Genomic DNA, 13,103 nt, shown 5'->3' with positions numbered 1-13,103 from the left:
GTGATCATTTTGTGTCTAATTTTTCATGTTTTCTGTCTCATTTTTGTCATTTTATGCCCTATTTTCTGTTGTTTTGTGTCACTCTGTGGCGGTTTTGTCCCGACTCTATATTTACCCAGTTCCATGTTTACAGCTTCTACAGACTCTGAGGGACAGTTTTGTCTCTTTTCTGTTGTTTTTGTGTCTCATTTTATGTCTTGTTTTGATCATTTCGTGTGTCTTTGGGACAGTTTTTGTCACTTTGTGGTCATTTTGTGTCTAATCTTTCATGTTTTATGTTGTTTTGTGTCTCGTTTTTGTTGATTTGTGATCTATTATCTGTTGGTTTGTGTCTCATTTTCATCATTTTGTGTGTGGTTTTGGTTGTTTTGTGTGTCTTTTAGGACAGTTTAATCACTATGTGTTTACATGTGTCTTATTTTTCTTGTTTTAAGTTGTTTTATTTCATTTTGTGTCTTGTTTTGCTGGTTTTTCTGTGTCTTTCTGAGAGTTTTGTCACTTTGTGGTCATTTTGTGTCTCATTTTTTGTTGTTTACTGTTTAGATGTTCTCATTTTGTGTCTCTTTGTTATCGTTTTGTCTCCTCATACTGTAGATATTTTTGTTATCTCCATGTTTCCTCTCCAGACTTTTCCTCTCTACTCTGTTCTTCAGCTGTAAAAATATGTTTCTCCATTCTGGATGGATCTTCTGTGGAAACGCTGCCTGCAGTTCAACTTGAAAACTCTCAGAATTTTTGCCACCTGACTGTAGAACTCAGCTGAGTCAGTGATAGCTTCACGTTTGCATAGAGGAACTCAGAACTTTTTGTTTTTTACAGAATCCGGTTACTCCAAACTGTTTATTTTTGGAAAATTTTTGAATACGACAAAAAGTGATTTTGCCAAAATATCACCGTTTTAAAGCTTAGATTTAGTTTTTTTCCTGATGGAACCAAATATCACAAATTACTACTTCAGAAATCATCTGAAAGCTGAAAATGTAACAATTTTTTCAGTTTTTACAGTTTCCTCCTCTGATATATTCTGTATTTTTGATGATTTTTTTTAGTATAAAACATCGACCTGCAGCTGGTTTTGGGGCTCAGAGTTAAACTCCGAGACGTTTCTACCTGTTAAATGATATTCTGGTATAATTCTGGTATATTTGTGGTTGTGCAGGTCAGACGGTGGAGCTGCTGGAGCGACCCAGTGAGCGACCCGGCTGGTGTCTGGTCAGAACCACTGACCGAAGCCCTCCTCAGGAAGGACTGGTTCCCAGTTCAGCGCTCTGCGTGTCGCATTCCCGCTCCAGCGTGGAGATGGACTGCTTCTTCGGGTCGGGAAAAGGTAGGAACAGCTCTCTGTCCGGTTCTGATCGGCTCTAAAAGTTCTGTACGCATGTAAGAAATGGAAAAGAGGGTTTCATCCACTCAGGACACTTTGTTCTTCACTCAGAAACTCACACATGAGGACGTTTCTGAGGAAAATCTCTGCTGTTAATGAAGTGAACCTCGTTCATTCGGTGATAATCATCTGCTTTGATCCAAAGTACAAAGTTCTGACAGTTTAAAGCTGCAGAGGTTTTATTTCAGTCTTTATGTAGAACAAAGACCGACTAAAACCAGCTGTTAGACTCCAGAATGACCTGAAACTTACTATTACTACTGAAAATTACTTGGAACTTTTGCCAAATTATTAAAATAGGTTCAAAATAATTCAAATTGGGTCCAAAACGACAGAAATGTGATGCAGAATGACTTCAAACGTGTTCAGATTTACTGAAAACCTCTCTACAATTATTTAAACTTCTCCAAAGTGACACAAAATGTCTGTAAAATTGTCTAAAAATGTTCACAATTTGCCCAAAATGACACAAATATTGTGTAGAATGACCTGAACGATGTTTAAAGTTACTTAAAACCTCTCTAGAATGACTGGAATTGTCCAAAATATTTCTAAAATTGTATAAATATGTTAAGAATTTGTCCAAATTGATTTAAAACATGTCCAAAATGACACAAATATTATGTAGAATGACTTGAAATTTGTTAAAATTACTGGAAAAGTCTCCAGAAGTATTAAAATTTGTCAACACTGTCTCAAAATATGTCCAAAATATTTCTAAAATTGTTCAGAAATGTTCAGAATTCATCCAAAATTGCTGAAAACATCTCCAAAATGATTCATGTATTATGAAGAATGACTTGAAACTTGTGCAAAATTCTTAATAATCTGTACAAAATGACTCCATATTAGTCCAAAATGACACAAATATTGTGTAGAGTGACGGGAACAATATTTATAATAACCTAAAACCTCTCCAGAATGACTTAAATTGTCCAAAATGTTTCTAAAATTGTATAAATATGTTCAGAATTTGGCCAAAATGTTTCTAAAACTGTTGAAAAATGAGTCAAAATGTGCCCAAAATGACACAACTGTGATGTATAGTGGCTTAAAATGTGTTTAGAATGACTTAACTAAAACTTACAATGATCTCAGATAATCAGATGAAATAAATCCTTCAGTTTTTCTTTGTTTATTGAGCTGACAGCAGCGTTGATCTGTGTCGCCCTCTGGTGGTCAGACGTGAACATTGCAGTCTGTGTTAAACCTCTGATAAATCATGACCTGTTTATCTGCATTATTTACTCAGAAAGTTGAGGATTTTTAAGGATGGATTTAACTGAAGGAGTCTAATCTGTGCAGAGGCAAGAAAAGGTAAAACCAGCAAGAACTTTATTAATCCTGATGGAAATTCTGGTGCCAGATGTGAAAACAAAAGCAGTGCTGAGTAGAAAAACAATAAAATATGAGTACAATGGAGCTCTGAAGCCAGAAATAAACACAGATAAGATCACAAAATATCAAACTTCATCAATCCTGAAGGAAATTCTTTAACTAAAATGAGACTTGAACAGAAAAGATATAAAACTGACAGTAACTCTGAGGTGGGAAAGTAATGTTGGGTCTGTTGCCGTGGTTACTGCTTCAGAAGTCCTACAGGTGGCGCCATTGAGCTGCATGAACACTTTTTATCTGAGACAGAAACATGAAACTCTGACCTGCAGATAAAAGACAGAAACTTTATTCACCATGTTGGAGAAATTCAAGGTTTCCAGCAGCTCACATGCTACATTTAAGAAAAATAAGAGAAATCACACGCAAAAAAACCAAAACAAAACATGCTGGTATTCCTCCTTGTTTACAGGGATGTTTTCTCAGCTGTGCACATCTTTGCAAGGAAACAAAACTACAAAAACATCCCCAAAATGATCCAAATCTTGTCAAAAATTACCCTAAACTCTAAAATTCCTAAAATTTGTCCAAAATATGTGCAAAATTAGGTGAAATCTGTTCAAAATGACTCAAGTTTATCCAAAATTAATCCAAAATGACTCATGTTGTGTCCCTAATGTATACAACTTTCTCAGAATAATTAGGCTAAAATGACAGAAATTGTGTCAAAAATGACTAAAACTCATCTAAAATTCCTAAAACGTAAACAGTTGTCAAATGAGTCAAAATGTGTCTTGAATGGCTAAAATGTTCTCATAATAACTCAAAATGTTTCTAAAATGACATAAATCTTGTCTAAAATGTTTTTTAAATGTCCAAAATTCTTAAACAGTTGTCCAAAATAGCTCAAATTGTGTCTAAAATACATAAATATTGTCAAAAATTGCTCTAAATTAGTCCCAAATGATTAAAACTCATCAGAATTTCTTAAAATTTGTCTAAAAATGTTTAAAAATTAGGAGAAATCCATCCACAATGACCTATGTTTATCCAAGTTTAGCATAAAATGACTAAAACCTGTCAAAAATGCATAAACAATTGTCCAAAAAGGATTCAAATTGTGTCCTTAATGACTAAAAAATTCTTAAAATGACTCAAAATGAGTCCAAAATGACTAAAACTCATCCAAAATTCCTAAAACGTGCCTAAATTGTGTCCAAAACTAGGTTCAATATGTCCAAAATAACCCAAATTTAACCAAAATTAGTACAAAACAACTAAGATTTGTCCAAAATGCATAAACAAGTGTCCAAAATGACTTAAAGTCATCAAAATTTCCCAAAATTTGCATATAAATGTGTCAAAAATTAGGAGAAATCCGTTCAAATTGACCAAAGTTTTTCCTAAATTAGTCTAAAACCCAGCACACCAGAAGTCATCCTAATAGACTGACCTGGTTTCCTCTCAGAGTGCATTATGGGAGTTTTTTTTTTTTTTTTTTTTTTTTTTAAGCTTCCTGCCTCCAAACTTTTCCCTCTCAGCTGTAAACTCTGGCGTCTGTTCACACAGACTGTCCCAGTGTTCCATCAGCTGATTTTCCTGATGCGACCGCAGAGTTTCCGGGTGTTTCCTCGAACAGACGGACTCTTTGTTCGTCCGTGGAGCGATGCAAATCACACAACGGAGGGAAGTCCTCAGAGTTTCCTCCTCAAACTCATGTTTCTCTGCAGTTCTGCAACACAAAAACTCACTTTACTGCTGCTGCAACGGCGACAAGCGACAAGAAAAAGGAAAAACGTGAAGCAAGGGAAGCTAATTAGCTTTAGCGCTAAAGAAACTGACACCGAAGTGGAGGCAAAAAATTAAACAAAGTCTGAATTCTTCTCTAAACTTGACGGAATAATGACGTTTATCATTTTAATCCGATAAACCCAACGAATTTAAAGTCTCCTGAACCTAAAACCTCCATCAGAACCGGGCTCAGGTGGAGCAGCCGTCTGCCTCGACCGGTCGGGGTGAGGTTAGCCGATAGAGAACAGATTAACGTAAGAGAATAATGAACATTTTGGAGAACAGAAACTCCAGATTCAGAGAAAAAAGTGCAACAATTCGAGACAACGAACCAAACTTTCCAGGATAAAGTGTTCGGATCAGGAAATGAGGTCACCAGAGAAGAACCTGAAGCTGGAAAACAAGCAAATGAGCTGGAGGTGATCAGAAAGATAAAATAAATCAAACAGGAGCAGCATCAAGCTACAGGGAATGACAGGTTCCATCTAATAGAAGGTAAATATCAGCTGTGGATGAAGTAAAATGAGTCCTAAATGCTTCAGAGTGTGTCTCGGTGTTGTGTCTTGTGTCTGCTGGATAAAGTAGGTCTCCTTGTCCTCTCTGAAGACTCTGGAGGGAAAATCAGTCACCATGAAGTTTTAAAGTCACTAAAACTCAAGAAACTTCCATCGTCCTTCCAGAAATAAAAACAGTCCTGGACAACGTGTCCAAAATGTTTAAAAACTTGTCCAAAATGACTCAATGCTGGTCTAAAACGACTTAAATTCATCCATTATTTGCCCAAACTGCTTTAAAAACTTGTCTAAAATGACTCACAATGTGTGTCTTTAATGCAAAATTAGTGCAAAGGACTTAAAACCTTCCAAAATAAGTCCCAAATGACTAAAACTTGCCTGAAAGGATTCAGAATATGTCCAAAATGACTCAAAATTAGTCCAAAATGACTAAAACTTTACCAATGTGCTTACCAAAACTCTTAAATTACTCAGCCCAAAATGTGTTCAGAATGACACAAATCTTGTCTAAAACTCTTAAAAGGTGTCCAAAATGAACCAAAATCTGTCCAAAATTACGTAAAACTCGTCAGAAATGCTTAAAAATCACTTTAAAATGTTTCAAAAGGTATCCAAAATGTGTCCAGATGACATAAATCTTGTCAGTAATGTGTTGACATTCGTACAAAATGGATAAAACATGTCTGATTGTTCAAAACTTGTAGAAAATGTTAAAAAATATGTCCAAAAAGTGTCTACAATAATGCAAAATATGTCCAAAATGACCCAAAAGTAGTCCAAAATGTGTCCAAAATAACACAAATGTTGTTTAAAAAAAAAAAAAAAAAAACTCCTTAAAGGTGTCCAAAACAAACAAAAATTAGTCCAAAAGTACTTAAACTTGTCAAACATGCTTAAAAATCATTTTAAAATGACTGAAAATGTGTCCAATATGACTGACAAATTGTCCAAAATGACTGAAACATCATATAAAAAATCACTGAAAATTCGTCTAAAGTGAACAAAACATGTCTGAGTTAGGCGCATATAGTCCAAAATTATTGTAAATGTCTCAAAACTTTCAGAAAATGGTTTTAAAAATTGTCTTAAAACACTCAATATGTACAAAATGAGTCCAGAATGACTAAAACTTGTCCTAAATCATTCAAATCTTTTCTCAAATGAATCAAAATACGTCCAGAAATAAATCAAAATTATCCAAAACAACCTGAACTTATTCAAAACAACTGAAACTGGCCCTAAATGACTCTAAGACTGAATGAAACATCTTCAAAATTATTCCAGAAGTTTCTTTAAACAGACAAAGTTCAGACAGAAGCTTCATTAGAATAAACTTCTGATAACTGATCGATTATTTAGTGGAGATAAAATCGAACGGATTATTCAGAGTTTATTAAACGTTTCTGAAGAACCTGCAGCTGCTTTCTGATAAACTGGGACACTGCAGAGAACCTGAATCTGGGCTGGAGACATCATGTGATGTTTTACCTGCTGCTGCATCATCACACCTTCAGGTCAACAGGATATACCAAAATAAGAGACAGGAACAGATGGAGCCTATCACAATAAAACGTCTTAACTTCTTTGATGATTTAATTCACCAGAACATGTGAGAACTTAATAAATAGAATAAAACATTATAAATGACAACTGTGAGTTAAATAAAATAACTACTCTTACACTGTACAAAAATAGTGAAATATTTTGTGAAAATCTGGCAGAAAAATATGTTAGACACAGTCAAACATGAACATTTAAAATCTAAATAATGTCCACATCAATAATCTGTGTTTTTACAAATAGTATTTGTTCTTTTACACTGTTTGACTGGACTTGAATAAACAAACAAACAAAAAATTTAAATAAAAAAAGCACAAAAAGAGTTTACAGTGAAGAAAAATGAGACTGGAGCAAAAAAAAAAATTTTTAATTAAAATATCTATTTAAATGAAATAATATTAGCAATAAATGTTAAAAAAAGATAAAAATTAAATAAAAAACAAAATATCTATTAAAATGAAATAATATTAACAGTAAATTTGGTTAAAAATTAAAATAAAAAAATAGAAAAATATTTTTTAAAATAATATTGACGGTGAATTTGATTTTAAAAATAATAAAATAAAAAAGTGATAAACTGTTTATTAAAACGAAATAATAGTAACAGTAAATTTGGTTTTCAAATATTAAAATAATTTTTTTTAAAACTATAAAAACATCTATTAAAATGAAATAATATTAACAGTAAATTTGGTTTTAAAAACTATTTTAAGAATATCCTATTAAAATGGAACAGTATCAGTAAATTTTGTGAAAATGAAAACTGTAAAAAATCTGTAAAAATGAAATAATACATTTTGTTAAAAAAATAAATAAAAATTATATATATATGTATATATATACACACACACATATATATACACACATATATATATATATATATATATATATATATATATATTCAAATTAAGTAGCATTAGCAATACATTTTATTAAAGGAAAACTATTAAAAATTATAAAAATGAAATAATATTAACAGTCAATATTTTAAATAAATAAAAAAAGATTTATAAAAAACTTTTTAAAATCGATTGAAATTAAATATTAGCAGTAAATTTTGTAAAAAATAAAAATATCTATTCAGACGAAGTATTATATATTATATATGTGTGTGTGTGTGTATGTGTGTGTGTGTGTGTGTGTGTGTGTGTGTGTGTGTGTGTTAGGCTCCGCCCCCTCCTCCTCCTCATTCGCTGCTCCTCTCTGAGTCTCACTATTTGGGACCTGAAGCTCTCTCTGTGCACACGCTCAGTCCGCTCCGCTCCACTGGTGTGTGTGTGTGTGTGTGTGTGTCGGTGTGTGTGTTCAGGATGTGTGTGTAGAAGATGTGTGTGTGAGGAGATGAAGCGAGGTCGGCGTTGTTGTGGTTGGATTCTGTCTCGATGCTGCTGCTGCTGCTACACAACAGGTGGGAAAACAACATACATACACACACACACACACAGGCTGCTGGTAGTGTGTGTGTGTGTGTGTGTGTGTGTGTGTGTGTGTGTGTGTCTGTGTGTGTAGAAGATGTGTGTTAGTGTGTCTGTTAGTGTGTGTATCTGAGAAATGAAGGTAGAACAGGTTTCTAAAAGCTGAATGAAACAGGTGTAGTCGTTGTGTAACTTTGAATGAGTGAATCACACACTGACACACACACTGATACACACACACTGACACAGACAGTTCCTTTGTGTTTCTGGAGAATCCAGTGTTGCATTGAGCAACCAGTTTCTCTGCAGTTCAGTCAGCTGGATGTGTGTTACTGTGTGTTACTGTGTGTGTGTCTGTGTTACAGTGTGTGTGTTGTAGGTGATGACAGCAGTGTAAAAACATGTTTGTGGGAATGTCTGTGATAATTGTGTGGATTTTCCTGAGTGCAGACAGACGCTGCTTTAGTCTGACGTTTAGAATCGTTCTAATGAGACTCCAGGAGGTTAGTGTTGGTGATTTTATTACTCAGTTAACAACTAGGCTGGAATTAGTCGTCCCAAAGTGGAAAGGAATGCAAGAAATACTGTAAAAAATGTCTAAAAATCAGTCCAAAATGAAGAAAATTTGTCCAGAAAGTCTTAACAGTTAGTCTAAAGTGACTCAAAATATGCCCAAAATGACTTAGACTGCACCAAAATCATTCAAAACTTGTCTAAAATCAAATGGAATATATCCAGAATTAAGCAAAAGTTCTCAAAAATCACTTAAAATAAGTTCAAAACCACTAAAACTTTTCCAGAAAGGCTAAAAGTTGATCTAAACTCACATATTTTCCAAAATCGTTCAAAACTTGACTAAAATGAAATGAAACAAGTCCAGAATTAAGCAAAAGTTATCCAAAATTACTCAAAATCTTTCCAAAATGACTAAAACTTGTCCAAAATTATTGAAAACCTGTCTAAAATAAACCGTAACATGTCCAGAATTAGGTGAAAGTGGTTTAAGATATCATAAACCTGCCCAAAATTGTTCAAAATGTCTCAAAACTTGTAGAAAATGTTTAAAAATTATCCAGAATGACTAAAATTACTCTTAAAGACTCACAATTCGTCCAGAATGAATAAAACGCGTCTGAAATCGTTCAAAACGTGTCTAAAATTAACCTAAACGCATCCAGAATTAGGTGAAAGTAGCCCAAAATAACATAAACCTGTTAGAAATTATTCAGTTTCTCAAAACTTGAAGATATGCTTAAAAAATTAACCAAAACATGTCCAAAATGACTAAAACATGTCCAAAATGACTAAAACATGTCCAAAATGACTAAAACTTGTCTAAAATGAAACGTCCAGAATTAAGCACAATTAGTCCAAAATGACTAAAACTTTACCAAAATGCTTAAAAATGACTCTTGCAATGACTGAAAATTAGTCCAAAATGTGTCCATATGAGTCAAATCTTGTCAAAAACTCCTAAAAATGTGTCCAAAACGACCCAAAATTAGTCTAAAATGACTAAAAATGTGTCTATAAGGATTAAAAACTCATCCAAAATGACTCTAAAAGTGTCTAAAATGACAATAAAATGTTTAACCTGACAGCTGAATTATTAACCGACACTTTAAATATTTGTCAGTGTTCCGATATCTCCAGTCAGGAACACATGAATCCATTAAAACCAGTGAAACCAGTGAAACCAGTCTGAGGACCAAAGTCCACAGAAGCCAGTTAACTTTTAACTCTCAGATAAAGATCAGCTGATAACTCTAAACCTCCTCCACATAAAGTTCAGCTCAATCACCTCCTGAGGACTAAATAAACTCCTCCTGAACATCCCATAATCAACAACAGGAGCCACATCTGGAACATCAGGACTGAACAGGAACCTGAGAGACACTGGGAAGATTAAAACATCTGTCTGGAGCTCAGGACGACTCAAAGGAACACAGAATTACCCATGAAATGATGGAGAATCAATGAAATCCTTTAAAACTAGTGTAAAATCATTCATAAAAAGTTGTCCTTTAATGACCTAAACTTGTCCAGAATCATTCAGAATTAGTCCAAAATGACTAAAGCTTATCTGAAATTGTTTAACATTTTGGATGAAATTTTGCCATTTTTTGCGAAATTCACTGGATTTTGGTTGATTTTTATGTGAATGTTCTTAAGAAAATGTTAGAAGTTTTCCTGATATATATGTAATCACTTTAGATATTTTTAGGGTTTTATTGGAAGATTTTTACTCATTTTTTGAAAATATTTACAAGACTTTTCTTGCCAAATTTGGGGGATTTTTTTAATTATTTTTTTTAATGAAACTTTTAAGGGAAACTTTTAAGGAATTATTGGAAATTACTTCCTGAAGGTTTTGCAAATTTTCAAAAATTTGGCGATTTTTATTTTTGCTGAATTTTGGGATTTTTTTCAGACAATAAAACAATATTTTTTTGGTGCCATAAATGAGGACAACAGGAGGGTTAAAGTGTCCAGCAGGCTGGAGCAGGAGGACAGCTGGGAAATGGGAAAACGCAAATTCCAGCAAAAATGTCTGGAAAACGTGGATTTGAGAGAATAACTGCAGCCTGTTGGTGGTCAGGGATGGTTTCTGGATTCAGAAGTAGTGACATGTAGGGACAGTTTTCATAGAAAAATCATCTTTTATTAAAATAACAAAAACAAACCTGTGTAATTTGTTGAGCTGACGGTCGTGGCATTAAAAAGCATTAAATTTGACTGGCTGATTTCTGCAGAAACCCTGTTTTGGATCAGTTTTAGTCATTTTGGAGTAATTTCTGACAGTATTTGCATTATTTTGGACCTATTTTGAGTCATTTTGAATAATTTGGGATTATTTTTGCTTAATTCTGGACATGTTTTATTTCATTTTAGACAAATTTGTAATAGTTTTGGACCAAATGAATTTTTGCCGTTTTGGACAGATTGTGCTTTATTTAGGACACGTTAGACCATTTTATACAAATTCTGACTCATTTTAATTCATTGTGGACTCATCTTCTGTAATTTCTGATAATATTTGTGTCTTTTTGGACACATTCTGATTAATTTTAGTCAAGTTTTAGTAATTTTAGACTAATTTTGCATTGTTTTGACAAGATTTGAGCCATTTGGACACATTTTGGACTAATTTTGAGTCATTTTAACCCTTTGATGCGTAGACCACATCAGGAGATTCCTGTTTTCCATTGGATTTGGGTCACTTTTGACCCAGGTTATGCATCAAAGGGTTAAGAGGAATTTTTAAGCATTTTGGTTGAGTTTTAGTCATTTTGGACTAATTGTGATTCATTGTGGACACATTTTAGAAAGAAATTTTAAGCATTTTCTACGGGTTTGGGGACATTTTGAATAATTTTAAACAGGTTATGTTATTTTTGGCTGCGTTCAACTAATTCCGGACATGTTTTGGTTCATTTTAGACAAATTTTTAATGATTTGGGACAAGTTTTAGTAATTTTCTATCTTTTTCTGACAAGATTTGTGTCATTTAGGCACATTCTGAATAATTTCAGGCAAAGTTAGTCATTTTGGACTAATTTTGCATTATTTTGGACACATTTGGAGCATTCTGGACAAGTTTTAATCATTTGGGACTAATGGATGATTTCATGTGATTTTGGACACATTTTATGTCATTTTAGAGAGGGTTTAGGGAATTTTAGATACGTTTTCGTCATTTTAGACTCATTTGCAGTAGTTTTTGACAGGATTTGTGTTGTTTTGGACACCGTTTGAGCTATTCTGGACAAGTTTAGGTCATTTTAGACTATTGTTGCTTAATTCTGGACATGTTTTCATTCATGTTTTAAGTCTTTTTGGATGAGTTTCAAATTATTTCAGACAGATTGTTGTCATTTTTGAGACCCTTTGACTTATTTTAAACCAATTTACTGACTAACTTTTGACAAATTTCAGTCATTTGTTTTTATTTTCAAAATCTTTTGACTCATTTCAAACTATATTCAGTCATTGTGGACAGTTTTTGAGCCAAATGTTTAATTATTTTGAATTAGTTTTTGTCATTTTGACACTTTGTGATGAACTTTTAATAAATTCCTGTCATTCTGGACATATTTTGAACAAGATTTTACTCATTTTTGACATGTTTTTGTCAGTTTGGACAAACTTTAGATCGTTTTAAATATGTTTTTGTCATTTTAAACTCTTTTTGAATCTTCTTGGACAAGTTTCAAAGTATTTTGGGCGGATTGTTGTCATTTTCGAGACCTTTTGACTCTTTTCAAACCAGTTCAGACTACTTTTCAACTGTTTTTCAGTCATTTGTTGTTATTTTCAAAATCTTTTGACTCATTTCAAACAATTTTCAGTCATTGCGGACGTTTTTTGAGACAAATTTCAAATTGTTTTGGATCAGCTTTTGTCACTTTGGTCACTTTTGTGATGAACTTTTAACACATCTTGGTGATTCAGGGCATATTTTGAACAACATTTGACTCTTTTTGAAGTTTTGGGCTCATTTTGGAGCTGTCAAGTCATTTAAAATTATTTTAGACAGATTAATATCATTATTGAAACCTTTTGACTCATTTTAAAACCATTTTAAATCATTATGGACAGTTTTTGAGCCAAGGTTTTAGTTATTTTGAATCAGCTTTGGTAATTTTGGATATTTTATGAAGTCTTCAAAGAGTTCAAATGGTTTCTATCAGGAAAGTTTAAGAAATTTAGGAAATATTCACATTTAATTACCTGCAATCAAAGAATTTAGACGTTTGGCTTTTTTTAATGGTTAATAGGTAAATTATTTCTGTCTTTCGGTGGTTTTACTGGATATTATCTGTGATTTAATCTGTGAAATAATAGTCAAATTATTCAGAGTTTTTCTATTTTCAAGTTAAACTGCATAAACAGTTTGACTCCTGAACGTTTAACCTGCAGGTTTGTGAACTATTTACTGGAGTTCTGAATGAAATGTGGGTTTGTTTGTGATTAAATGCAGAGAATGTTCCTCAGCAGCAGCAGCTCCACCCTTCAGTAGAATCCAGACTCAATCATTTCCATCCTCAGTCAGAACAAAACAACCAAAGACCTGCATCAGCAAACAGCAGAAACTCAGCAGCT

The 13,103-nt window shown here is 33.1% G+C and overlaps 1 protein-coding gene across 2 annotated transcripts in view; it reads left to right on the top strand.

The window, feature by feature from the left end:
• Window positions 1–13,103, top strand: part of kalrna (kalirin RhoGEF kinase a) — a 167,934-nt gene that overhangs the window by 108,975 nt on the left and 45,856 nt on the right. For both annotated transcript variants that reach the window (XM_055014947.1, XM_055014946.1), the window contains exon 40: window positions 1,160–1,327. In XM_055014947.1, the coding sequence (XP_054870922.1) occupies window positions 1,160–1,327 (168 nt within the window). The remainder of the gene's footprint in view (window positions 1–1,159; window positions 1,328–13,103) is intronic.

Source organism: Amphiprion ocellaris, chromosome 11 (genome assembly GCF_022539595.1).
Source record: "Amphiprion ocellaris isolate individual 3 ecotype Okinawa chromosome 11, ASM2253959v1, whole genome shotgun sequence".
NCBI classification, from domain to species: Eukaryota; Metazoa; Chordata; class Actinopteri; family Pomacentridae; genus Amphiprion; species Amphiprion ocellaris.
The sequence above is the reverse complement of the archived record's forward strand: the minus strand, read 5'-3'. Positions and strand labels throughout refer to the sequence as shown.